The 27023-nt window shown below is 41.1% G+C and overlaps 1 protein-coding gene across 1 annotated transcript in view; it reads left to right on the top strand.

The window, feature by feature from the left end:
* The window catches only part of LOC114050605 (collagen alpha-4(VI) chain-like), a 168818-nt gene that overhangs the window by 36593 nt on the left and 105202 nt on the right, over positions 1-27023 (top strand). Inside the window, exons 2-3 of the mRNA XM_027872430.1 lie at positions 21329-21417; positions 24929-25531. Coding sequence (XP_027728231.1) covers positions 21342-21417; positions 24929-25531 — 679 coding nt within the window. The 5' untranslated portion in view covers positions 21329-21341. The remainder of the gene's footprint in view (positions 1-21328; positions 21418-24928; positions 25532-27023) is intronic.

Below are 27023 nucleotides of genomic sequence, written 5' to 3'. Positions count from 1 at the left end.
GGGGTGGGACGACATTTGGGCTTCTGTTTTTGTTCCAGTACTAAGTAACTGTTTGAGCTTAGACAAGTCATTTAGTATATGTGAGTCTGAGTTTCCCTACATATACTAGCTGATTTCAGATGTCTCTTCCAGCTCAAAATCTATAGAGGGCTCAAATTCTGTGCCTTTCGGTATCTATCGGTACCTTCTGGCCACCGAACACTGGACGGACACCTCTTTGGCACCCAGTGATTCTGTCTCAGGCCGCTCTATCCCTGTTGTCAACGTTTGTCCAGATGCTAATAGAGATGGAGATGAAGGAGGGGTGAAGGGAACTGGGGAGGAGTAGTCTGTTCTGGGCCCTCTTCTCCTCACCCTCTATGCCTCTTCACTTAGTGATCTCAAAAGCTGCACGGATTTAACTACGCTCTCCGTGCTGATGTGGCTCCAGTTTACTTATCTTGCCCCAACCTCTCTGATGACCTCCAGTCTTGTATTTCTAACTGCCTTTCTGACATCTCAAACTGGATCTCCCGCAGTCATCTTAAACTCAATCTGTTGTTTTTTCCCCAATCCTTCCCTGTTACTGTAGAGGTACCACCCTCCTCCCAGACCCTCAGGCTCATGACCTAGGGGTCATACTGGACTCCTCACTCTCTTTCATCCTCCACATCCGAGCTGCTACCAAGGCCTGTTCGTTTCACCTTCATGACATCTCTCACCTCTGACACTTGCACCCCTCTAGTATAGACCCTCCTCTTCTCGCGTCTTGATACTACAATAGCTGCTGAAGGACCAGTCTGCCTCAAGTCTCTCCCCACTCTAGTCCATTCTCCACTCGGCCGCTAAAGTGATTTTCCGAAAACAAAGGTCAGATCATGCCACCTTGGTACCTAATGATCTGCAGTGGCTCCCTATCACTTCCAGGATCAAAGACAAAATGCTGTGCTTGGCGTTCAAAGCCCTTCATATCCCAGCCCCCTCCTATCTTTCCAGTCTTCTTCCACCTTGCTCCCTGACAAATACTCCTCAATCCAGCGACCCTGGCCTCCTGGCTGTTCCACTACCAAAACCCTCCATCTCTTGACTGTGGGCATTTTCTCTGTCTTTCTCCCATGTCTGGAGCACTATCTCTTCCCTGCTTAACTCCTGACCTCCCTGGTTTCTTTAAGTACCAACTAAAATCCCATTTTTTACTGGAAGTTTTCCTCATCTTCACCTCCCCCTTCATTTCAGTGCCATCTCTGTTAATTACTTCCCATTTCTCCTGCATATAGCTAAGTTGTATATATTTGTTTGCATGCTGTCTGTCTCCTTGTAAGCTCCTTAAGAGCAACGACTATCTTTTGCCTCCTTTCATATCCCTAGTGCCTTAGGTGCTTAATAAATGTTTATTGATTGATTTATTTTAATATTTTGGCGGCCTCTATATTCAGGTGGACAGAGGAGCTATAGTTCCAGATCCAGGTTACTTGGCATTTGGCTGGTCCCAGAGGAGCAGCTCAAAAGCTGTCCTTGTGGATTTCTTTGGTCTTAGTGGCCTTGATAGTGGTGAGCAGGGCCCACACATAAGCTGGGACAAATAATTTGGGGGCTACCAAAATCAGAACTAAAAAAAAAATAACAAGACAGTGGCCATAACTCTCAGAGCATTACTATAAAAATGACTAACTTATTGGCAAACCTACTTGCTTCTTTGGGCCTGTTTCCCCATCTGTAAAATGGGAATGGCGGTAATGAATTAGTAATCTCATACTTGTAACTCCACATCCTTGTGCTCCATGATCAGGAGCAGTAAATGATGACCTGAGCACTGCCAGATGCTTAGTGGTCAGTACTTCTCTGTGCATCTGGAGTACGGCCAGAATATGTCTCATAATTACACACCAACCGTGGGAGGAGGATGCTACTATCATCCCCATTTTACCCTTGAGGCAGATGTTAAATGACTGGCCTAGGGACACACAGCTGGTAAATGTCAGGATTTAAATGCAGGTCTTCTTGACCCCAAGCCCATTTACTCTAACATCTTCCAGAAATGGAGGGATTTGGGAGCTCATGGCAGTGACTGTCTCTTGACTGTTATGGTTTAAAGACCCCTATACACCCCCACAGGGTGAACAATTGTACCCCACTGTGAAGCAGGCTGAGTTCCTTCTCTCTTGTCCTCTGTGTAGACAGACCGCTAGAGGGGATTCCCTGATGAGAAACATCTCTCCACCAGTGGAGATTGGCACCTTCTCTGCAAATTCAAGTCTTAAAGGGTTACATGGAACATCCAGAGGGTAAATCACTACCTCAGGGTCACCCAGGCAGGACAGGTCAGAAGTGGGGATGTGAACATTAACAGACACATGCACAATATGCAAAGAGTAGAGGGAAAGTCGACAGACTGGAAGGCGTAAGCAGGGGAAGTGGTGTTGATAAATACAAGCTATATTTTAAAACCTACTTCAGAATATGTTAGGAGGCATCTAGGTGAAACAGTGCATAAAACACATGGGGCTTGCGGTCAGGAAGACCTGGATTCAAATCCTGCCTCAGACATTTACCAGCTGTGTGACCCTAGGCTAGTCATTTAACTTCTGCCTCAGTTTCCTCAAGTGTAAAATAGGGGTAATAATAGCACCCACCTCCCAGGATTGTTGTGAGGATCAAATGAGATAATATTTGTAAAGTGCTTAACACAATGCCTGGCACATAGTAGGTTCTTAATAAAAGCTTGTTTCTTTCCTTCATTAGGAGTGGTAAGGAAGAGATATGACAGGTAGGGTGTTTTGATAAAGATGGAAAAAGAAGGATAAAAGAAAGAAGACAGGGTTCAGGGTAATTGGGCATCTGATTTTTACAAGCTTTAAGGGAGAAGGTGTGTCAATCATTTATTGTTGTTCAGTCATTTCATTCATTCTGACTCTTCATGACTCCATTTGGAGTTTTCTTAGCAAAGATACCAGAGTGGTTTGCCATTTCCTTCTCCAGTTCATTTTACAGATGAGGAAACTGAGGGAAACAGAATTAAGTGACTTGCCTAGGGTCACTGAGCTAGTTAAGTGTCTCAGGTCAGTTTTGAACTCAGAAAAAAGAGTGTTGCTAACTCCATGCCTGGTGCTCTATGTGTTATGGTACCTCCTAGCTGGCCCCATATTAATAATAACTCACACTTAATTGGCATTTTCTTAGGTTTAAGAAGGGTATTATCTTGTTTGACCATCACAGTGTCCCTGTTGCATGTAGGTCCTATAAATCTTATGGTCTGAATTTCATAGGAAGAAACTGAGGCTTAGAAACAGTAAGGGACTTAGTAACTTAGCACTTAGTAAGTACTTAATAAATGCTTGTTGACTGACAAGACTAGTCAATAGTTAGTAACTATTAGCTAGTAAATATCAGAGGTAGGATTTGAAACCAGGACTTGCTTAAGTACAAGATGAGCCATATCTATTTCTATCACACCAACTGTTTCTTGGTTTTTAACAGCCACAAAGCATTTTGAGCACAAGCAATGCTTTTGGGCACTTTAAACATACCCATTGGTCCTCCCTTTACCCACCGTTCCGTTTCTCCCAGGAGGAAATGAAACATATAGAGGCATTAGCTGACCTCTTCCCTCTGTGCCTTCTTTTTGACTCCAGGGAATTCCACTTTTTCCAATCTTTCCCTTCCCTTTGAAGAAGATGAGGAAGAATTAAAGTTATCAAATGGAAAAGTGTTGCCAGGTAAGAGAAAACTATGTTTCCCTTTGAAATTTTAAAGAGTAACCCAGTGCTGGGTTTTTTGCTTTGAGTCTACCAATGACAATTTCATTTTTCTTCCTTTCTGCGTGGAAGTCCCTTCCCCATGATCGGAGGGTGGGGAAGCCTGAGATGAGGAGGCTGTGCAGGGAGGTCTTGATGAATTGTTTCTGGAAAACTGTCACATGGTGGGGACAGAAGAAAATGATGGGGAGGATAACCTGGTGTTTGCTGATCTAGAAGCATAGATCATGAATTATTAGTATTGTTATTTACAGCTATAAAACACTGTTGTCTTTAGGGAGAAAAATGAAGACTTGTATTAGAAAAGTGACATTCCCTATTAAGAAAAAAAAAACTTTAAGGATTCATGAATAATGAGACTAATACAAAAAACCAAACACAGGAGAAAAAAAATCACTGATTTTAAAAAATTTTTAAATAGAAGATTTTGGATGAGATTATCTTTCAGGTTTGTTCTAGGTCTAAATCCTATGTTGTATCCATGCCCCACACTTAGCATGTGGAGTTATTGGTCCTATTATGTTTTAATTTTTTTTAGGTTTTTGATATAGGCAAATTTAAAAATCTGTCATTGGAAGTACCTTCTTGTTTCCTTCTTTTTTAACTTTTATTTTGTTCAATGAACAATTATTTATTTTCTCTCTCTGCCCAATTGTCCCAATAACAATTTAGGGAGGAATGTCAGGCTAGATGTCACTGGAGTTTCTAATGGTATTGTATTAGTCTCTCTAAAATTTGATTACTTCCCCCACTCCTCCAGATGCCAGTGTATTCTGCAGTGACATTTTTATGGAAGAAATAAGATCCTTATTTCTGCAAAGCTCTTTAAGTAACAGCCACACAGAGTTACTAGTATTGGATTCCATGGTGAGATGGTTTTTTTTTTTTTGGTCTTTTTATCAGCAAGGGAGGAAAGAAGGGAATTATCCTGTACTTAGAGCCATCAAACACACAGACAGTGAAGAAAATTGGGAAAGACTGTCATCCTGTGGGACACTCAGATTGTTCCTGAGAATTGGTTTTTATGGTTTGTAGGAAGAGAAGCAACTTCTATTTTGGCTCATTTCCCTATTGACTTTGGGAAGTAGAGGAGTTGGCTGGGCTAAGAAGTCCTCCAGCAAAATACAGTTAAAATTTTGGAATGATCTGGACTTTTCATTTCCCTTGTTGTGTTTTTATTTATTTATTTATCTATTTATTTTTGTCTTTTCATGGATTTAATTTGAAAATGAAGCATATTCAGGTTCAGTACCTTCCAATTTCAGTACCTATTGAAATCAATTTTATGCAACTAAGTACAAGTGACCCACTAAAACAAAGAATGGAATCACAACTTCTTAAAACAACTCGGCTTCTTTCAAGAATCCTCCTTTTTTTAAAAATTTCTTTTATGTTTTTTTGGTTGTTGTTGTTGCAATCTCATTTTTTATGGTAATTTTTATTTATTTTTTTGTTTTCAACATTTACTTCCACAAGATTTTGAGTTCCAAATTTTCACCCCATCTCGCCCCTCCCTCCACCCCAAGATGGCATGCATTCTAAATACCCCTTCCTCTAGTCTGCCTTCCCTTCCCCTTCAATTTTCCTGTAGGGCATGATGGATTTCTGTACCCCATTTCCTGTATTTCTTATTTCCCAGTTGCATGTGAAAACAATTTTTTTTAAACATGTGTTTTTAAAACTTTGGGTTCCAAATTTTCTCCCTTCCTCCCTCCCTACCCACCCTCATTGATAAGGCAAGCAACTAAATATAGGTTATATATGTGCAGTTATGCAAAACACTTCCATAGAAGACATGCTGTGAAAAACTAACTCTATTTCCCTTAATCCTATCCCACTCCCCCCATTTATTCTATTCTTTCTTTTGACTCTGACTCTTCTCAGAAGTATTTGCTTCTGATTACTCCCTTTCCCAATCTGCCCTCCTCTCTATCATCTCCCTACTCTCTTGTCCCCTTCCCCCGCTATTTTCCTGTAGGGTAAGACAGATTTCCACACCCAATTGATTGTGTATGTTATTCCCTCCTTAAGTCAAATCCTATGAGGATAAGATTCACTCATTCCCTCTCACCTCCCCCTGTTTCCCCTCTACTATAAGAGCCTTTTCTTTTTTTTTTTGTGAGATAATTTACCCCATTCTACCTCTCCCTTTCTCATTCTCCTAGTATAATCCTCTCTCATCCCTTAATTTTATTCTCCAGATATGACCCCTTCTTCTTCAACTCACCCTGTGCCCTCTATCTATCTATATCTATATATACATACATATAATTTTTTCCCCTCCAACTACCCTAATACTGACAAAGGTCTCATGAGTTACAAATATCATCTTTCCATGCAGGAATGTAAACAGTTCAACCTTAATAAGTCTCTTATGATTTTCTCTTTCCTGTTTACCTCTTCATGTTCCACTCGAGTCTTGTATTTGAAAATCAAATTTTCTATTCAACTTCGGTCTTTTCATCAACAATGCTTGAAAGTCCTCTATTTCACTGAATGACCATTTTTTCCCCTGCAGGACTATACTCAGTTTTGCTGGGTAGGTGATTCTTGGTTGTAATCCTATCTCCTTTGCTCTCTGGAATATTTTATTCCATGTCCTGCGGTCCCTTAATGTAGAAGCAGCTAAATCTTGTGTTATTCTGATTGTGTTTCCACAATACTTGAATTGTTTCTTTCTGGCTGCTTGTAATATTTTCTCCTTGACCTGGGAACTCTGGAATTTGGCTACAATATTCCTAGGAGTTTTCCTTTGGGGAATCTCTTTCAGGAGGAGATCAGTGGATTCTTTCAATTTCTATTTTGCCCTCTGGTTCTAAAATATCAGGACAGTTTTCCTTGATAATTTCTTGAAAAATGATGTCTGGCTCTTTTTTTGATCATGGCTTTCAGATAGTCCAATAATTTTTAAATTCTCTTTCCTGGATCTATTTTCCAGGTCAGTTGTTTTTCCAATGAGATATTTCATGTTGTTTTCTACTTTTTGATTCTTTTGGATTTGTTTTATAGTGTCTTGATTTCTCATAAAGTCACTAGCTTCCAATTGCTCTATTCTGATTTTTAAGGAAGTATTTTCTTCAGTAATCTTTTGGACTTCCTTTTCCATTTGGCCAATTTTGCTTTTTAGGGCATTCTTCTCCTCATTGGCTTTTTGGACCTCTTTGGCCATTTGGGTTAGGCTGTTTTTTAAGGTGTTATTTTCTTCAGTATTTTTTTGGGTCTCCTTTAGCAAGCTGTTGACTTGTTTTTCATGATTTTCTTGCATCACTCTCAGTTTTTCCTCTACTTCTCTTACTTGCTTCTCAAAATTCCTTTTGAGCTCTTCCAAGTCCTGGGACTGATTCATATTTTTCTTGAAGGCTTTGGATGTAGGAGCTTTGGCTTTGTTGTCTTCTTCTGGTTGTATGTTTTGATCTTCTTTGTCACCAAAGTAAGATAATATAGTCTAACTCTTTTTGCGCTGCTTACTCATGATCCCAGCCAATTACTTGAGTTTTAAACTCTTTGTTAAGGTAAAAGTCTGCTTCCAATGTGAAGAGTGTACTGTCCCAAGCTTTGGCGGTTTGTACAGCTGTTTTCAGAGGTACTTCTAGGGACCTGTAAATTTTCAGTTCTTCCAAGGTGGTATGATAAGGGGCGAGGTGTTTTCTCTCCACCACCACAACAAGCTCCACCATGCCAGCACTCCTCCTCGCCCCAGGACCTCCCCCCAGAACTGTGACCCAGATCCAAGCACTGGTAAAGCAAGAGGTTCCTGCCTCAGCACTGGCAAAGAGATCCCTGCAATCGCCCTCTGATCAGCCACTCAAATCCCCCTCAGTCTGTGGGCCTGAAGCTCAGGAAAAAGCCGCAGCCCTGGGCCGCACTCAAGACTTGCGGCTGAGACCTAGCTCCTGTCTCACCACAGTCACAGACTTTTCTCACTGACCTTCCACGTTGTCTTTGGCGTTCCTGGGTTGAGAAGTCTGGAAACCGCCACAGCTGCCCATGATTCAGTCCTCTGAGGCCTGCTCCAGGGTAGCTGTGGCCTGTGCACCCACTCTAAACTGAGCTCCTCTCCCTGCCTGGTGCGATATACCCTTCTTATCAACCATCCAGGCTGTCTTTGGCTGGAAATTTGTTTCACTCTGTCTTTTTGTGGGTTCTGCTGCTTTAGAATTTGTTTAGAGCCAATTTTTTAGGTATTTGGAGGGCTTTGGGAGAGAGCTCCAGACAGTCACTGCTTTCCCTCCGCCATCTTGGCCCAAGAATCCGTTGTTGTGTTTTTAGCCCATGGTTTGGGGGAGTGTTGAGGGCACCAGCAGAGATCGGTGGGAGCATCATCAAATAGCCCTTGAATTCCAGGAAGGGTCATGGAGAGTTTTTAGGGCCATTGGTAGGGCTCAGAAATAAAGGATACATGAGCCCTTTCTGGAGGTTTGCAGAAGCACACCACTCTAACCTAGTCAAAAGGCGAAGGGTTTTGTAGATTCTAAGAGGGAAGTTTGGTTGATAAATAACAGTACCAGGATTACTTAGGGATTAAATGGAACCCATGCTTTGTATGTATGAACACTGCTCACTGTTTAAGAATGCACACGCAGGAAATATTATCCCCAAACATTCCATAGGAGTCCTGGGTATTATCCTTCACTAATTTGTTCTCCAGTTGCATTTTTGTGGTGGCGAAGTTTTAGAATGTCTAGGGTTGGGAAAAGGTCAGAGTTGTGATTGCTTTCTCTTTCCTGCTTGCCCATACACATTTGCAGCAATGAAAGATTAAGCTAAAATTTAAGATTTTTTGAAAAGAAGATGATGTAGTGAAACCAGTGATACATTTAGTCAGGAGACTTGGGTGCGAATCCTGTCTTTGCCAATTACAAAGTCAAGTGACTCTATTTATGTGAGCATTGGTTTCCTAATCTATAAAATAGAGGATTTTGGATGAGATTATCTTTAAAGTTTGTTCTAGGTCTAACTCCTATGTTGTATCCATGCCCCACACTTAGCATGTGGAGTTATTGGTCCTATTAATTATGTTTTAATTTTTTTTAGATTTTTGATATAGGCAAATTTAAAAATCTGTCATTAGAACTTACAGGAAAAAAACCCCAAACATGATTCCCATTTTATTATCTCAAATCTTCAAAATACTGCCTTGTGGGAATCCTCTGATTCCCAAAATTCCTTTTATTCATTGGATAGGACATTCAAAGTTTTTGGCCATGGGAACAGGGTGTCATTTCTCAGTTTTGGAAAGAATAAAGGAATTTAGACACCATGATATTTGAGATAGGGGAAATATTTGGATTGCAGAATTCTTTCAACTCTTGGCCAAATACATCATTTCATTGTGTTGGTGACTATGTGAGAACACAGTGTGGCTGATGTGTCCTATTGGTAAAGAAACTCTACCAGAAGCCATCTGAGTAAGGATGCACTGGCCAAGTCTAGTTATTTTTACATTGAGACTGTGCCAACTCAATGACAATACCATCAAGTAAGGAGCAGAAAACATGGTCAGAACTGTGTTCTCTATATGCCTCATCTAAAGGATGTCTATTTTTTCCATTGAATTGATTGGTTGCTTTTGTGTCATGTAGGTACAGTCCAAGACTGGATGATTACTGCTTACTGCTGTGTGACTTTGGGCTCAGCATTAATCTCTGGAGACCTCAGTTTCCTCAACAGTAAAAAGAGAGGTTTGGACTAGATTACCCATTGGCTTCTAGCTCAAAATACTGTGTTTAATGGTATCCATCCTGGAAAGTCTGCTTATGTATGTGAATTTACTTCAGCAATGTGAAGATCATTTCCAAGGATAGATGTGTATACAGTATTGGCACCACCTTGGGCAAATGATCCCATCAGTCCTTCCCTTTCACCAGTGAGAATGCTTCTCCGTGTTGGGCTCCCACATGTTTTTTATCTTCATGGCATTTTGAAAGAAGAATCTTCTTCTCCTTCTCCTTCTTCTTCCTCTTCCTCCTACTCCTCTTTCTCCTCTTCTTCCTTCTCCTCCTCCTCTCCCCCAACTCCCTTTCCCCCCTCATGTTTTGTAAAGAGTAGTTTTCCTAAATGTTTTGTGAATAAATATATGCCAAACCAGAATTGTCTTGGGCTGCTGTGCCTCTCCACTTGTCAAGATTAACTGTTTGCTAAATGGGGAAATTTCTAGGTTCCTTTGGCCTCCTTGTGGCAACGATTTTGCATGGGTTAAGATTCCCTTGGAGACACTGAGGAAATTGAGAGAATTGAGATGATTTCATCTTTCAGCTGCCATAGCATCATGGATAGAGGGCAGATCTCAAGGCCAGGAAGGCCCAGATTCAAACCCCACCTCTAACACCTACTGCCTCTGTGGCTCAGGGCACCTCATCTAATCTCCCAGTGCCCCAGACTAAGTGCTAAGACACCAACACTCCAAAGTAAAAGGAGAATGCCAACTTGTATCAGTGACAGAGTTTCCTCACCTGGAAGTCCTCTAAACCAATGGAATTGCAAGTCCAACCCTTATCCCTAAAATCTTCTGAGAAATGGTCATTATCAGAGTTAATACCTTTGATTCTAGGTGGGATTTGCTATTAAAAGAATAAATAAAATAAAAATATCAACTTTGCAACAAGAGTACAGTCAATGGATCTTGGATTTCTTTCCTTTATCAGAGTGTGGCTTAGAAAGTTATCAAAGGGATCTCTTGCAGAGAACTTCAAGATAGTTTGGATGAAACCAGGATTAGACTGACTTCCGTGCAATTAAGCATTTCTTTGCTTAACTCCCATGGTGTAGGTCCCCTGTACTTTTTGTAGTTTTGAGTGATAAGAAGTGGCAATGACACGCCATCTAGGTAGCCTAGAAATCCTGAACTTCTGTCTATTTAGGAGGCAGCCCAAGCCGACCTATTTCCAAAAAGCCATTGCGCTTCTGAAAAATGAACCATTTACTACTTTCTGTCTCAGCAGCTGGACCAAATCCCTGAAACATGGGAGGAATAAATTAACCACGTAAAGAATGCACAGTTTGGATGGACTTTGAATGGATGTACATACGTCCTCATGTTAGATCAGCTACTAGTTAAACATAAGAAAAAGCTCATTGAGTACCAAGATCTTAATGAGGGCCTCCAGCTGTTATATCATCATCCTTGTGCGCATTCTCAATTTTTGTTATCGAACAAACCCTTTGTGATATGCAAAGCATTATGTTCTTAGGCCGGGGTTCTTAATTTGAGGGATATGGTTCTAATGGAGGTCAGTGGATAGATTTTGGGGCAGTTTGTGAATTTGGATGGGAAAAATTACATCTTAATTCCAATATAATTAATTTCCTTTGTAATCCTAGGTATTGTATTTTATGCATTTAAAAGCTTTATTTTGAGAAGGGGCCCATAGGCTTCACCAGAAGGTCAAAGGGGTCCATAATATGAAAGGTTTAAAAGCTGGGCATGGGGGCACCCACTTCTAATCCCAGGTATCAGGGAAGATGAAGCTGTTGGCCGTCTTGAGCTCAGGAGTTCCCAGATGTAGTGGGCTAAGCTGATTGGGGGGTCTGCAGTAAGTCTGGCACCAATGCAGTAAACTCCTGGGTTTCAGGGGCCACCATGTTTCCTAAGGGGAGGTGACATGGCCTGGGTTGGCAACCAAGCAGGTTAAAGCTCCTATATTGATCAGTATTTGGATCAGGCTTGTGAGCAGCCCCCATACTTCCAGCCGGAGTGAGATGGGGAGCCCCATTCTAAGAAAATGGTTAAGAACTCTTGCTTAGGGGTTGATGTTTGAAAAGTTCTTGTGTTCTTGTGGAGGGCTTCTCTACCATTCCATATCGTTGTATATTTGTTCCGTTGAAAGTTGGTTAATTTTCCTAAAAATATTTACCTTTACTTCTCTCAAATATTTTTACATATTCAGAATCAACACATTTGCAGATCACACAAGAGAAACCTTGTGAGGAAGGTTATAGTTTGATAAAAAAAACCAAACTGAAGTTTAATTCTCTCTGTTAAACACATGGTGTGGTCTATAATGTTACATGTAGAGAAAAACAAATTATTATTCCTTAGCTGTTTGTGTTATATGACTATCTTAAATCTTGATGCTCAGATGTTTATATCATAAAGTTGCTTTGTATGAGAGCCAAGAATCCAGTGTTTAAAAGAATGATGTTTTTGGTGGAAGTTTGGAGTGTGGACAAAACTGGACAATTCACTTCTTGGCCTGGATGAGAACCTATGGATTGTAAGAAAGTCCCCTCCCCCCCCCCCCCCGCTTCCACCCCCGCCATGACATTACATGAATTGTTCACATCTGCAATGAAGCTATCACCCTAAGATTTTGAAGGCCATATTTATACAAAGTTAATATTATTATTATTAATTATTATGCTGAGGCCATATTTATACAAAGTTAATATTTTCCAATAACATTCTATTCTTTGGAGGCCAGAGAATATGTTAGATATAGAGCCAGAAAGTCCTGGATTTGAATCCCACTTTAAATGCTTAGTAGTTATGTGACCCTGGGCAATTTCTTTAATATATGTATACACACATATGTGTATGTATATATATATATATGTATGTGTGTATATATATATATACAAATACATACATATATAGTGTGTGTTTGTGTGTGTGTGTGTGTGTGTGTATATATATATATATATATATATTTTTTTTTTTTTGGCGAGGCAATTGGAGTTAAGTGACTTGCCCAGGGTCACACAGCTAGTGAGTATTATGTGTCTAAGGCTGGATTTGAACTCAGGTCCTCCTGACTTCAGGGCCGGTGCTCTATCCACTGTGCCACCTAGCTGCCCCTCTTTAATATTTGTTATCCTCAGTTTCCTCATCTAAAAAGTGAGGATAAAATTAGCAACCATATGATGGGTTTGTTTTGAGGCTTAAATGAGATAAGGCAGGAATTCCCATCCTGGAGTACATGTACTTCTAGGGGGAACAAGAAACTTGTTAGGGGGGGTACAGGGAATATTCAGTAAATGACGATACAGTCCTATTCAAATATTCCAAAAGTAGAATTGTTAGTAGAAAAAGTTATGTAACAATTAGTTTTTTAATGAAAAATTAATTTATATTATTTTAATTTCTTAAATACACATACATGGTAAACTCTAGAATTTATTTGCTTTCATATTGAAAAATAAGTGTGCAAAGGTTTACTGAAAACCAAAGGTGGTGGGGACCAGGAAAATGTGGGAGTCTTGAGATAATATATAGAGCTGGAAGAAATCTTCAACGTCATCTGGAATAGCTCCGTCATTCTAAAGATGAGGAAACAGAAGCCCACAGGAAGTAGGTGGCAGAGCTGGAGATACTGTCATTACGAACCCCTACGTTTTATATCAAGTAAATGCAGAGGTGAAACAGCCTGAAGGCCACCAGCCCTTTACTGAAAATGATAACAACAGACTGGTGCCCGTACTATCTGTGCTCCTTGATCCCATCCCAGAAGGCTTCTCAGTGGTTGGGTAGCCTAACTCTTCCATGACCTGGCTGTTCTGGGGGCACTAGGTTTTGGGAAGCTAGGAATGGCAGATTTGGAGTCAAGGTGTCTACTATTGAGTGTAAATGTGTATGAAGGTGGGAGGGGAATCTGAGGGCAGTGGATCTCAAGACCTTAGTTCTCTGAATGGCTTTGTCAGGTTGATCAATTACTAGATTGATAATTATCCCTGCCTTGGAAATGGAAAAAAGGAAACAGAAAGAGGCTAGTAGTTCATGTTATTGGGGGACATATGAGGAAACCACATGTCTCTTGCTTAAGACTCCCACGCAGTGATTTTTAAACACTGGATCAATAATGGCTTAATGGTGAAGAGTGGTTAGCTAGGAAAGAGGGGGCAGTGAGTATGAGGCATCCCACAAGGACTCGTGTATTGTTTGGTTTTCCTGAGAGCTTTTGGTAGTGATTCAGATGAATTCAGCAGTTCACAGGGTAGTGCTGAGATAGCCCTCACTCTCCTTTCCCAAATCAATCATACATTCCTGACAAAACAGAGAAGAGAAATACCGACTTCTGAGTGATATGTTTACTGTGGACTTCTCTATCCCTGAACTTAGCAGCTTCATCATTTCCCCCCATTCCATTCCATTCACTCAATCTATTTTATAAAACTGTTGGCTCTGCTAGGTTTGAGGTGATAACAAAGTTTACAAAGATATGGTCCCTGCCCTCATGGAGCATACAGGTTAGTAGGGGGATATCACACACACACACATAACAATAGCTGACATTTATATAATATTTTGTTATTTACAATGTGCTTTAAATGGGTAATCTCACTCGATCCTCACAATAACCCAGCGGGGTGGTCAGGATAGGTATTAGTGCTAGCACTTTATAATGAACAGCCTGAGACTTGGAGAGATTAAAGTGAGTTGGTGAGGTCACAGAGTAAGTTAGGGCAGAGAAAGAATCAAATTCAGGGCTCCAGATTTCCAGTCTGTTGGTTTTTTTCCCTTACTGTTTGTTGTTGTTCAGTCACGTCTGACTCTTCATGGCCCTGTGAACCATATTGTCCATGAGGTTTTCTTGGCAAAGATACTGGAGTGATTTGCCATTTCCTTCTCCAGCTCATTTTACAGGTGAGGAAACTGAGGCAAACAGGGTTAAATGACTTGCCCAGGGTCACCCGGCTGGTAAGTGTCTGAGGCCAGATTTGACCTCAGGAAGACTTTAGGCCCAGCGCTCTATCCACTGAGCCACCTAGCTGCCACCTATTTTTCACTATACCACCACTGTCAAAACAAGAATATGAAGTTTTATGAACTATAAACAAAGTGACTGGATATGGGAAGGGGGAAGATCAAGGATGTCTTCACAGAGGAAATGGCAAATGGCAGTGGAGCTCAGTTTTAAATTATGGATAGGGACTTAAGAGGATAATGGGGTAGGAGGTGCATTCTGAGCATAGGGAACAAGGTGGCCAAAGAGGGGAAAAAACTTTAGGAAGGAAAGGGAAAAAGGCTGAGGACAAAATTTTAGGGGTACGTTGACCTTAATGGGAAAGTAAGAGAAAGATTATCCAGAGAAGGAACAGTGAAGAGGTAGGAGGAGAATCCATAGAAAGTAGTGACTTGGAACCCAAAGCAGGAGAGACTATCCAGAGTGAGTTGAGTTAGGTGGTCAACAGTCTCAAACGATTCCAGAAGGTCACGGCTGATTGTAACTAAAGAAAGGACAAAGGATCCAGTGCCACCAGGGATGTCATTGGTAACCTTTAAGATACAATTTCAGTCTAGTGGTATGGAGACTGCAAGGAGCTCAGGAGACGGGTTAGTAAGGAAGTAGAAACATTGTGAGGAGACCAATCTTTCAGACTTCTTGATGTGGTAGAGGGGTCAAGGGAAATCTTTGCTTTATACAAGAAAAGGCTTTTGGGAACCTTGAAAAGATTTGTGGGTGGCTGAGACAGAGCTAGAGGACAGAAAGGTATTAAAAATGTTTGCATTTGAGGGGTTGATTACCAAAACCTAGAGGAGGTGGGGGTCAAGTTCTCTGATCAGTATTAGTGAGGAACAGGGCTGCCTCCTTCTCTGAAGTGAGGAAGAGGAAAGAGCAGAAGATGTTGGAAAGTTTTAAAGAGAGGAGAAAGGGAGTTGAGGGGGGTCCTCTTGGATAACCTTAATGAAGGCATCTAGGTGGTTCAGTGACTGGAGCACTGGACCTAGAGTAAGGAAGAGCTGAAATCAAATCTGGCCCCCAACACTTACTTAGTGGTTTTGTGATTTGGGGCAAGTCACAATCTTTGTTGGGCTCAATTTATTCATCTGTAAAATGGGTATGATAAATAATAGCACCTACCTCCCAGGGTTGTTTTGAAGATAAAATGAGATAATATTTGTAAAGAGCTTTGCAAATCTCAAAGTACTCTACTGTTTTGGTGAATTATGAGTTTGGATCATCTGCTTTCATCATGGAAGAGAAGTATGTGACTTAAGATTAGAGAGAAATATTTGAATTAGTACCTGTGGAGAATGGAAGAGAGAGTCAATAAGAGCAAAGTAGATTACTTACTAGCTGTGTGACTCTGGGCAGGTCATGTAACGCTGTTTGCTTCACTTTCCTCATCTGTGAAATGAGCTGGAAAAGGAAATGGCAAACCACTCTAGTAACTCTGCCAGGAGAACTCCAGATGGGGTCATGAAGAGTTGGATAGGACTGAAGAAAAACAGAAGGATATGGGGCTCAGCTGAAGTTGTACTTGATTTGAAGACTTTCACCAGTGCTGCTTAGTCACCCAAGGATAGGAGGGTAGACTCTGGATGGCAAGAGTTGAGGATTATTAGGTGGGGAGCAGCAGCAGGTCAGGTGAATAAGGATTCATAGGAGGGTGATTAGGTGCTCACTTAGATGGCACACATTGGAGTTAAGGCTAGCTATGAAGTCATCTGAAACTGGAAAGGGAGCAGTTGATGGCGGAACAGGGAAGGGCCAGAGGACAGTAGGTCTGGATGAAGTTGGCTCAGGTTTTGTATGAATGTGGAAGTCAGAGGTGAAAACAGAGCCAAGCTGGTGATTTTGACATCTAGGACAAGGAGCAAGAAATATGCCCAGTTAAGCACAAATCAGACCTTTGTATCAGCTTTGCTGCTGAAGGAATGCCTATGTTTTATTTTTACGCTCCTTAAATATTGGTGTCCTGAGTAAAAACCCCAGCTATTCCACTCTACTTATAACTTTGAGTGGAAGGATAGAAGATTGTATTAGAGTGTAGCAATTTGTATATCCTTGAATTTTAGAGCTAGAAATGATCTTAGAGGTCATTGAATTTAACCCCATTACTTTACAGATGGGGAAACCAAAGCTAGGAGAAGTAAACTAATTTCCCAAAGTTAAACGAGCTTGTTAGTGGCAGAACTGAAATTAGACCCCAAATTCTCCTGACTACCAGTCCAGTATGCTTTCCTTTATCCCCAAATGTCTCTCTAATTTATATGGGGATTTGAAATTTAACTTTAATAAACCAAAGTTAAGGCCATTTATAGTTTAAGAAGAGATTTTCTATCCTTTCTCCCCCTTTCCTAATATTACATTGCCTTTACATCAGCAAAACATTTCCATAAGGCTTAGTAACATCTTAGACCTCATATTTTGTACATGTTCCATACTAAATAGAACGTCTCTTCTAAAACCTTCCCCTCTGTTTTAAAATTACTGTCAGACAAGGCAATTGATTAAGGGGTCAGTGTGGAGAGCACCATTTTGTATGTCCGGAGAGGCTTCTCCACTTCTACCTGGCCTTAATAATGCTCTCTCTGGGTGTGTCTTAGAAGGGAAAAGTTAGTCTTACCTTGAAATCGTGATACCAGCAACTGTGGGTGGAAGTTATGATGTCAAAGATTTTGGCTCAATGTAAGGAAAAAAAATTTCATAAAATTTAAAACTATCTGAATATAGAAAAGTTGGTCCTTGTGGGTGGTTCTGCCGCACTGGAGTCGATCCAGCAGAGGCTAAATGATTATTTGTTGGGTTTGTTGAAAGGATTCTGTTTGGGGACAGAGTTTATAAGATCATAGACTGAGAGTTGAAAGGGACCTTAGAGATCGTTTAGTACAACTCTCTTATTTTCCAGATGAGGAAACTGAGGCCCAGAGAGATGAAGCGATACATTTCACTGTACTCTGACTCCCTCTTTTTGGACTAGATGATCTTGGCGGTCCTTCTCGGCCCAGCCCATGGATTACTTACTGCTCCAGTATGCCTACTGGTTGAGACATGCTTAAAAAAATTCCTTGATTCTTAAGACTCCTGGAGAAATTCCAGTTAAAAATTAGGGACCTATATTCCCCTTGTGAACCTGTTTTACCTAAAATTTGTCCCAGTGGAGGGATCTCCTACTGTCAATAGAATCTGTGGCTCTTGTCTTCATCCTCACTGATAAACAGTGAAGTGTAGAACTGCTTCAGCAGTTAAAGCCAAGAGAGTCAATGCCAGATATGTAGTCATCAGTGCAGAATGTATTTGGTATAGAATATCACTGCTGTTAAGGGCTGGATGCAGTTATTTTTGCCTCCATTGCCATTAAACACACACCCAGCTGCTATGTGATTATAAAAAGTTGTTGGTCTTTGCAGTAGTTTCCCTTAATGGTTGCTGTGATTTATTACTGAAAATAGTAATTATTGGCTTATATTCTTCTAATTCCTCATTTCCATGAGTCATAGTGACAATAATGGTAATACTAATAATGAAAATAATGGAAAAATAGATCCTGTTGTAGCTTATTTTTTACCTGACCTAGCTAACCCAAGAATTTTTAATATTAATGGATTATCTTCTGCTACAAGTAAAATAATGATTGTCTGGATTTTTTAAGTGCTTTCCTCTTTAGAAAGATACGTTTGATAGAATAATTTGGAGCATGAACTTACATTCCTTCCATAGACAGATCTTACATGGGCTTTCCCTGTCAAGGGAAGTGGATTCTTGGGAAAGCTGGCAAAATATCTGGCTGGGAAATACTTCCTGGAGGGTTCTTCCAGAATGAATGAATGAAAAGCATTTATAAAGTGCTTACTCTATGCCCTGGGCACTATACTAAGTGCTGGGGTGGCCAATATAAAAAGCAAGACAATCTTTGCCCTCCAAAAGCTTGCGTGAGATAGTACGCCAGGGGAATAAGGACCAGAGAAGTGTTTGGGCTGGAAAATCATAGTGATGGTGAATAGAGCCACAGGGCAATTGATTGACTCATTCTTTCCAGGAATGGAAATGGTGATTTGATTATTGTTTCCAGAGCTAGCAGTAGAAGAGGAGTGGGATTGGGAAGAATACACAGGCAATGACTTTGAAATGAAGACGACCAGAAAGCAACATGGTGGTCTGAATCTGTGCTACATATGGAAAATTCTAAACACTCAGGAGCCCGGGGTCCCAGGGTAGACATTGGAGTGCTAGGGCAGGCACTGGAGTGCCAGGTGGGAATCAGAGGCAGTCAGGAGGTATAACATGATCAGAGAGTAGGCTTGTTAGTATCTCAGTAGGGATGACCCTGAATGTTGAGGGAATTAGTATAGTATTGAAGATATTTATGAGAGTGACCAGTTGAAAAACAAAAGAGAAAGAAATATTCCCTGTCCATATTCAATAAGTCAATCAAATAATCAGTTAGCATTTATTAAGTGATGACTACGTGTCAGATATCGTGCTAGGCACTATGAGTACAAAGTAAAAAATGAAAATTCAGTCCTTGCCCTCAAGGTTACATTTTATCAGGGAGGTAACATGTATACAAATAAGTATATACAAAATGCATACAAGGTATGTGAAGGGATGTAGTAAGTACCCTGCCAGGTAGGCTAGTTTTTTTTTTTCTTAAAAGGAATTGAAATTATCCTCAAGACATTATTGGCTCAGGAGACTAAGACTTGGGCCAAAGTAGCTTCTAGGTGGCCTAAGTACAAAAAACTATGGGCAGAAGAGGTCAGCAGCAATTCCCTCAGGTTTCTGACCAGCAGAGTGATGTGTCCAACCCAGAGGCTGGAAAGCTACACTCAACTGAATCAGTGCTGTATCCTTGCTGAATATTCCTTTCCATGCTGTGGATAACTAAACTTCCTTTTGTTAATTTGTTAATTTAGTCTAGGGAGGCTTAATTTCATTCTGAACTTGAATCTCAACCAGTCTGAGTCAGACTTGGTTTATTCTAGAAGGGGGTTCAGGAAAAGCTTCATGTGTATCCTATCTAAAGAAAAATGACAAACACGCATTTATGTAGCACCTACCTATTCCAAGCTCAGGACCAAGCATGTTCCAAATATTATCTCATTTTGCTCCCCTCATGGAGATTACATTTTACCAGGCAGGTATAACATGCCCACAGATAAGTAAATACAAGGTGGTTTGAGGAGGGAGCTCATGCTACTAACACGTGAGGAAATCAGTCAAGGCATTTAATAGGAAGTGAATCTTGACGGAAGATAAGAATTCAGAAAAGTAAAGGTGAGAAGTGAGTGTATTTCTGGCAGAGGGAATGATGAGTAAATGGTGGGAGATAAAGGTTAAATTTGAGCAACAATTAGTATGAAAGGCAAGAGAATGAACTAAGTCTGAAAAGATAGGTCAGAGGCAAATTGTGGGGTGCCTGAAAAGTGAAACTAAGGTAGTTGTATTTTATTCTGTAGGCCATGGGGAGCTGATGTGGTTTGAGAGGTTCAGGGACCTCCCAAGGATCAAAGTACAGGACAGAGTTGTCTGGAATAAATTCACAGACTCAAGCATTCTTTAAGGCAAGTTGGCAAAGGTTTATTGTAACACTGATATGGTGGGCAGAGCTCCTTAAGGGATTCTGCCCCTTAACAGGAATGATGCTAAAGCTTATGTAAGAAAAGCAGTGGATTATGTAGCAAGTATGCTAATTAGGTGATAACATACAATCTAGGTCACAGGCTTCATTCATTACTGGAAACTGGAGGTGGGGTGGGGATAGGGTTCCTAAGGGGTGTGGGTTTTTGTTTTTGTTTTTTTTTTGGTCTGTTAGGTCTGTAACAAGATAGCTTCAGGAATTGATGTTTATAACTTGACCTCTAGATTGTATACGATAACTGTTGGAATCGGTACATGATAATTTTGTTGATATAAGATGGTCTCGTTCATACAAGGGCAATTCTACAGAGGTCAGTTTGTTCTTCTAACAGGGAGAGATAGTAAGATAGTTTGCCTCACTGGGCCCACTACTGAGTTATTGCCAGAGATAGGGTCTTTGAGCTGGGGAGAAAACTATCAGGGATAGTGTTTTGAGGCTAGGGAGAAATATGGACTTGGAATCAGGGTCAGAGTATAGGCACCCAAGCACCCCATCGAAGCCATTAGAAATTTTCGCCCAGGGGAATGGCAACATGAGATCTGAGTAGCGGAAAGAGTATTTTGGCAACTGTGCGGAGGACAGATTGGAGACCAGAGACTGGAAGCTAGGAGACCAGTCAAGACGCTTGTGCAATAGTCTGGGCAAGGGTAATGGTGGAACCCGAGCTAGGGTGATGGCCCTATGAGTACATAGACAAGGATAGAGGCATTAGAGTCATTATGGAGGCAGAGTCTGTTAAAGAACAGTTTCTTTTCCATGCATTCTGTTCTGTGTGCTATGTATAGTCTGGGAATGGAGACGTAATTGAAAAATTAATGCTGTTCTTGAAGTCTTTTGGTGTTGAATTCAAGGGTCAGGAAGCAAATTTAACATCTAGATGCTTCAGAGAGAGACCACAGAAAATATTTTCAGGCTGAGTCAAGGACAGATGTCCTCTGAGATAGTTAAATGTATTTACACGAGGATACAAATGTTTATCTAGTTACTGAATTTTGATTTTATACAAGCAGAATCCTCTTGAAATATTTATTTTCTGCCCGCTCGTTTCAGGCTGTGACACCGTAATCCTACCACTTCGCCCATTATTCTCTTCCTTTGTGGTGTTTTTTTGGAGAGATTTGAGTTATGAAGGGCCTGTTTGGGGCATTTAAAAATCCTTTCCACGTTGGACTTGCAGGCCACTTGTTCTCAGCACTCTCAAAGCAACAGTGCTTGATTTCTGTTAGATTGTCATGAAGGTTTTCCTGTTCTTTTAGAAGACATCTTAATCCTAATTTCTTTTTTTTCCCTAGGTCTGGTGCTGGCATGGATGCATCGCAACCCCTATTTTGGGTCATTCTCTCAGCAGCTGCATTCTGCTCAGTCAAACCACAGATAAATGGTAATATATATTTTCTGATTGGGTTTGCATGATAATAATTATCTTGGTAATTATGTGGTGGTAGCAGCTTTTCAATGAAAAGCTGAAAAGATGGCAGCAGAATCCACAATTAACAAAATATGAAAAAAATAATTTGAAAGGTAGGATCATATATCTACATCTGGCAGGGACCTTGGAAGCCATCTCGGTCCAACCCCTTATTTTACAAATGGGAAAACCAAGGCCCAAAGAGAGACAGAACAAGACCCAAGATCACAGAGCTAATCAGAAGAAGAGCTGGGTTCAAAACTAAGACTTGTGGATTCCAAAGCCAACATTTTCCTACTATACTGCATTCCTCCCATATCTCTAGGTATCCCCCAACTAAATTGTGGATGTGTGATTTCATTTTTTTTAATACAACTGATAACTGTTAAGGTAGAAATTAACAAATGAGTCTGAAGACTTTAATCAGCACAGAAAATATATTTTGTAGACATGTTAATATGCATTTTATTTTGTTCGGCAAAACTGCTCGGAGAGTAGGAGTAGCATCTATGATTCCTGATGAGATTGATGGCTTTATCTGTAGCTGGTGATACTTTTCCACTTTTTTCATTTTAATTTTCATTTTAATAGGTTGTTGGGGCTTTTGTAAGATGAAAGGCTAATTAAGAAAAGATTGTCTGTTCATCTGTAGTTTTCCATGGATACCTCACAGAGGTTTATGTATTTGAGTACAATAATGAGTCTTTGTGGGAAAAAAATAAGCTCTGTCCAAAATAACTTAAAGCTCTCTGAATTTTGCCTTCATCTCCAACATGACAATGAACAGGAACTTTGATACTAATAGGCTTTTTATAATTAAAAAATGTGGCAAAGTAAATTAAAAAAGGGGGTAGCTATTGGGTAGAGCAGAGAAAGAAATGATGTCTGAAGGCACAGTACCTTTCTTGATGTCGCCTAGGTCTTTGTGCAAGATTGAACCAATTGACATTTGCCAAATGAGTTTTCTATGTACTGCTAAGGGGTTTTTCCTAATAACTGAGAATAAGAACCAAGGGCGTGGTAGTCTGTATTTTATTTCTTTTTAAATGGACTGTAATGAGAACTCTAGAAGGCCACTGTGCTTGTAATTTTCTCTAGTCAGCAGGGCGGTGTTCTTTCCTCTGGGCAGAAAGAAGATAGAATTGGATTCCAGTTGTAATCACTAGCCTGACTCCATTTTCCATTTTCTGTTTCCTGATGGAGGACACTACTTGGCTTTGTGAACCGCTCCTAAAATCTGTAGGATCTTGCTGAAAAAAAGCTTCCTTGAATGACCAACTGCCTTGTTAACTAATGCTAACTTTTCCACATCTTTATCTAAACATTATGTTCTTCTCCACATTCTCTTTTCCCCAGGGCCCTTAATCTTTAGGCTGCTCTTAATAGGAATGTTTAATCTTAACTATTCTGTGCATCTGTAAGTGGGATAGATTAGAGGGAATCTGGCCCAGGAGCCAGAAAACCCCAACACATCTGGTCCTGGCTCCGTGACTCACTCGCTGTCTGGCGTGGTGCAAGTGACTTTATTCATCTCTTCCATGGAAAGGACCATGGTTTTGGAATCAGAGGAAACATTCAAATTGAGTCACTTCCCTTTCCTGAGGTATCAGAGGTTGGGATTCAAACCCACTGAGAGGTGCCTCAGTTTCCTCCTCTGTGAAATGAAGGATTTGGGCTAGATATCCTTTGAGCTCTATAGACCACTATTCAGTTCTAGATCTTTGTTTTATCAGTTGTACCCCCAGCACTTAGCACGGTGCCTGGCACGTAGTAGGCACTTAATAAATGTTGATTGAATTGGATTTATTAGATGTATAATTGTTCATCTTTAAAGTGAAAGGAATTGGTAGATATGATCTGGAATCTCACTGTCTCTCAGATTCCTTTGATCTCTCACTCAATTCAATTCAACCACTATTTATTAAAAATTGACTATGTTCTAGGCCCCACGGACACAAAGACAAAATTGAAATAACCCTTGACTTCAAGGATCTTACCTTCTACAGAGGGGAACAATAAGTATGTGATTTAGTAAATGCATTTTAAAAATTACAAAATCATTTTAGGGTTAAGGTGGCAAGCAATAACAGCTGAGGGGATTTGGAAGGGCTTACCACAGAAGGTGACTCTTCGCTTACGCATTGAAGAGTGTCAGGTATTTCTACAAAATGGAGGTGAAGACCAAGAATGTTCAACACAGCCTAGGCACAGGCAATGGAGTGGGATGTCAGGCATTGACAACAGCGAGTGGGCCGGAGTGCAGAATGCATGAAGGGCAGTAACTGGGAAACAAGTCTCAAAAGGTAAGATTTTGATGAGTGAGACGCAGTGAGGTGTAGGCGCACAAGGACTTTCATACACAGTTAGGAGAGGCCTGGGTTTCAGTCCCACCTTGGACACTTCCAAGTTGTGTGGCTATGTGCAAGGCATTTAAGGTCTCTCAGGCTCCTCATCTGTAAAATGGGAGAATCGCACATATGATTCCCTGGAAGGTTGTTATGAGATTCAAGTAAGATATAATTTGCAATGTGATATACTTTTTAACTTTTGTTTCAGTCGTGTCTGGCTCCCTGTGACCCCATTTGGGGTTTTCTTGGCAAAGATACTGGAGTGGCTTGCCATTTCCTTCTCCAGCTCATTTTACAGATGAGGAAACTGAGGCAAACAGGTCACACATCTAGTTAGTGTGTGAGGCCATATTTGAACTCAGGAAGAGTAGTCCTCTTGACTCTAGGCCTGGCACTCTATCCACTGTGCCACCTACCTGCCCCAAAGTGATATATAAGGGGCAATTATTAAGAAAATGATTTTAAATTTGATTAATTCTGATCCAATTCATTATAAAATGTTGAATTCAATTGAATTGACTTTTATTAGTGTTTTTCTTTAGTATTTTTATCATTTGGATCCAGAAGAGTAATATACCTAGCGAAGAGTTTTTTGTTGTTTCCCATCTATCCAACAATCTTTCAGGGTGGAAAGATTTCAGGTATAGAGTGTGATATTGGGCAAGTCATGTAACTTCCTTGGGCCTCAGTTTCCCCATCTGGAAACATAAGGAGTTGGTTGTGGTGACCTCTGAGGGCTCTTCTAGCTCTAGTCTATGATCCTCTAATATGAGATGGTAGCATTTTGATTTTGGACTAAAACCATCCCAGGATAGTTCTTCTATTTCTCTTGTCAGCAATACTTCTTCACCCATCTTGGTGTTCTGTCTATAGTTGGCATGGGGCAGGTAGGAGGGTGGTATGGGAAAGCAGAGGGAAGGAAAGATTTTTTTCTGCCTATTCCAAGTCAGCTGACTTGAATGGCCTGGTCATACATGGCCAAGGTAGGAAAGAGAGGTCAGAGAGGGATGAAGAGGTGGGAAAAAGGTAAGTTGACCCATGTCACTTTCTCTTTTTGGCCAGCTCGATCTCTATATTTGATCCACATGTTTTGGTTTTGCATGATTTCCCTTAAAGTCACAGCCTGTCTTTTCTAGTCTGTAGGGAGGCTTCTGTCGCAGATGTTGTGTTCCTGGTGGATTCCAGCAGAGGCCCAGAAAAATCCCGAAATGTTCAAGACTTCTTGTCTACGTTGGTCAGTGGCCTTGACCTCGGCAAAGATAAAATCAGAGTAGGCCTGATCCAGTATGGTGACATGCCCAGCACAGAGTTTTCCCTCAATACCTATCAACGCAAGGAAGATGTCTTGAGGCATATCCAGGCATTGACCTTTAAACATGGTGGTGCCCAAACTGGCCGGGCCTTGTGGTTCATGTTAGAAAACCACTTCTTGGAAATAGCAGGGAGCCGGATACAGCAAGGGGTCCCCCAGCTTGCTGTGCTGATTACAGATGGACCAACACAGGATGACATCAAAGAACCAGCTGAGGCGGTCAGGAAGGCAGGTGTCCTGCTGTACGCCATTGGCCTCCAAGGCTCTGTTTTTTCTGAGCTCAGGGAAGTAGCCAGCGATCCTGATGACAAGTTTATCTTTGAGGCAGCTGACATCTCTTTCCTAGGTGACCTTTCCCAAAATGTGTTGCTGGCACTCTGCACCACGATAGTGGAGGCGAATCTACAGGGATCCCAAGTCTCTCCAGGTAGTCCCTTAAATATTTCCTGCTTTCTTCTTCCCCTTTCCCCACTTAGAGAATCTCAGAGAATGAGGATAATGACAGCCAGCATTTATATAGCATTTTAAGGTTTTCAAAGTGCTTTATCTATGCCGTTATCTTATCTGAAGAAGTTGTAATTCATTGGACGTGCATCCAGTAGACATTTAGTGAGCTCTTATTTTTGTGTAAAACCACCATGCTAAGGGGCAGCTAGATGGTGCAATGGATAGGGTACTGGCTCTGGATTCAGGAGGACCTGAGTTCAAATCTGGCCTCAGACACTTGACACTTACTAACTGTGTGACCCTGGGCAAGTCACTTCACCCCATTGCCTTTCTTTTTTTTAATTTTAATTTTTTTTATTTTTAGACAGTTGGGGTGAAGAGACTTGCCCAGGGTCACACAGCTAGTAAGTGTCAAGTGTTTGGTCTGAGGCTGGGTTTGAACGCAGGTGCTCCCATTGCCTTTCAAAGGAAAAAAAAAAGTAAAAAATTAAAAGCACCATGCTAGGTACTGAGGTTGCAAAGATGCTTGCTGGGAGAGCTGTGCAGGGGGCTCTGCTTCGGGCCTGGGCTGTACAAGATGGCCTCTGAGGTCCTTTTCCCCTCTGACATACTGTGTTTCTGTGATCCCTGTTCAAGACTCTTTCACCAGAGAGTCGGTGGAATAGCCTGAGAAGTGGCTAGGCTACATGGCTGATAGACTACTGGCTTTGAAGTCAGCAAGACCCAAGTTCAAATCCTGCTTCCAGCACTTAATATCTATGTAACCCCGCTCTTAAGAAGCTTAGAGGAGGTGAAGGACAAGTACACAGATAACTGTGGTTCAAGGGAGAGGGATTCAGGTGCTTTGGAGAGTGCCACAGCTACATGGGCAGTGGATAGAGCGTTGGGCCTGGAGTCAGGAAGACTCATCTTCCTGAGTTCAAATCTGGCCTCAGACACTTACTAACTGTGTGACCCTGGACGAGTCACTTCACCCTGTTTGCCTCAGTTTCCTCATCTGTAAAATGAGCTGGAGAAGGAAATGGCAAACCATTCCAGTGCTTTTGCCAAGAAAACCCCAAATGGGGTCACCGAGAGTCAGACGCAACCGAAGCAATACAACAACAGGAGAGTGTTACAGCTATGAGAAGTGTGATGAGGTATAGAGCTCGTTAAATGGGGCTGTGGGTGGGAGGAGATAAGGAGGGCTTCATGGAGGAGTGGTTTCTGAGTTGGGTCTTGAAGGACTGGAGAGACATCAGTAGAAAGTCACTATAGACACCAAGGATGGAACGAACAACAGCCCAAGGAGGAGGGGGGAATAAGCATTTATTAGGTGGCTGCTTTGTGCCGGGCACTGTGCTATGTGCTTTGCAAATATCTCATTCAATTCTCATAACAGCTTTGGCAGACAAGTACTTTTGTTGGCTCCATTTTACAGTCGAGGGAGTTGAGGCAGACAGAGGTTAAGTGATTTGCCCAGAGTCACACAG

The sequence above is a fragment of the Vombatus ursinus genome, unplaced genomic scaffold, assembly GCF_900497805.2.
Source record: "Vombatus ursinus unplaced genomic scaffold, bare-nosed wombat genome assembly UNPS02014799.1, whole genome shotgun sequence".
Taxonomy (NCBI): Eukaryota; Metazoa; Chordata; class Mammalia; order Diprotodontia; family Vombatidae; genus Vombatus; species Vombatus ursinus.
The sequence above is the reverse complement of the archived record's forward strand: the minus strand, read 5'-3'. Positions and strand labels throughout refer to the sequence as shown.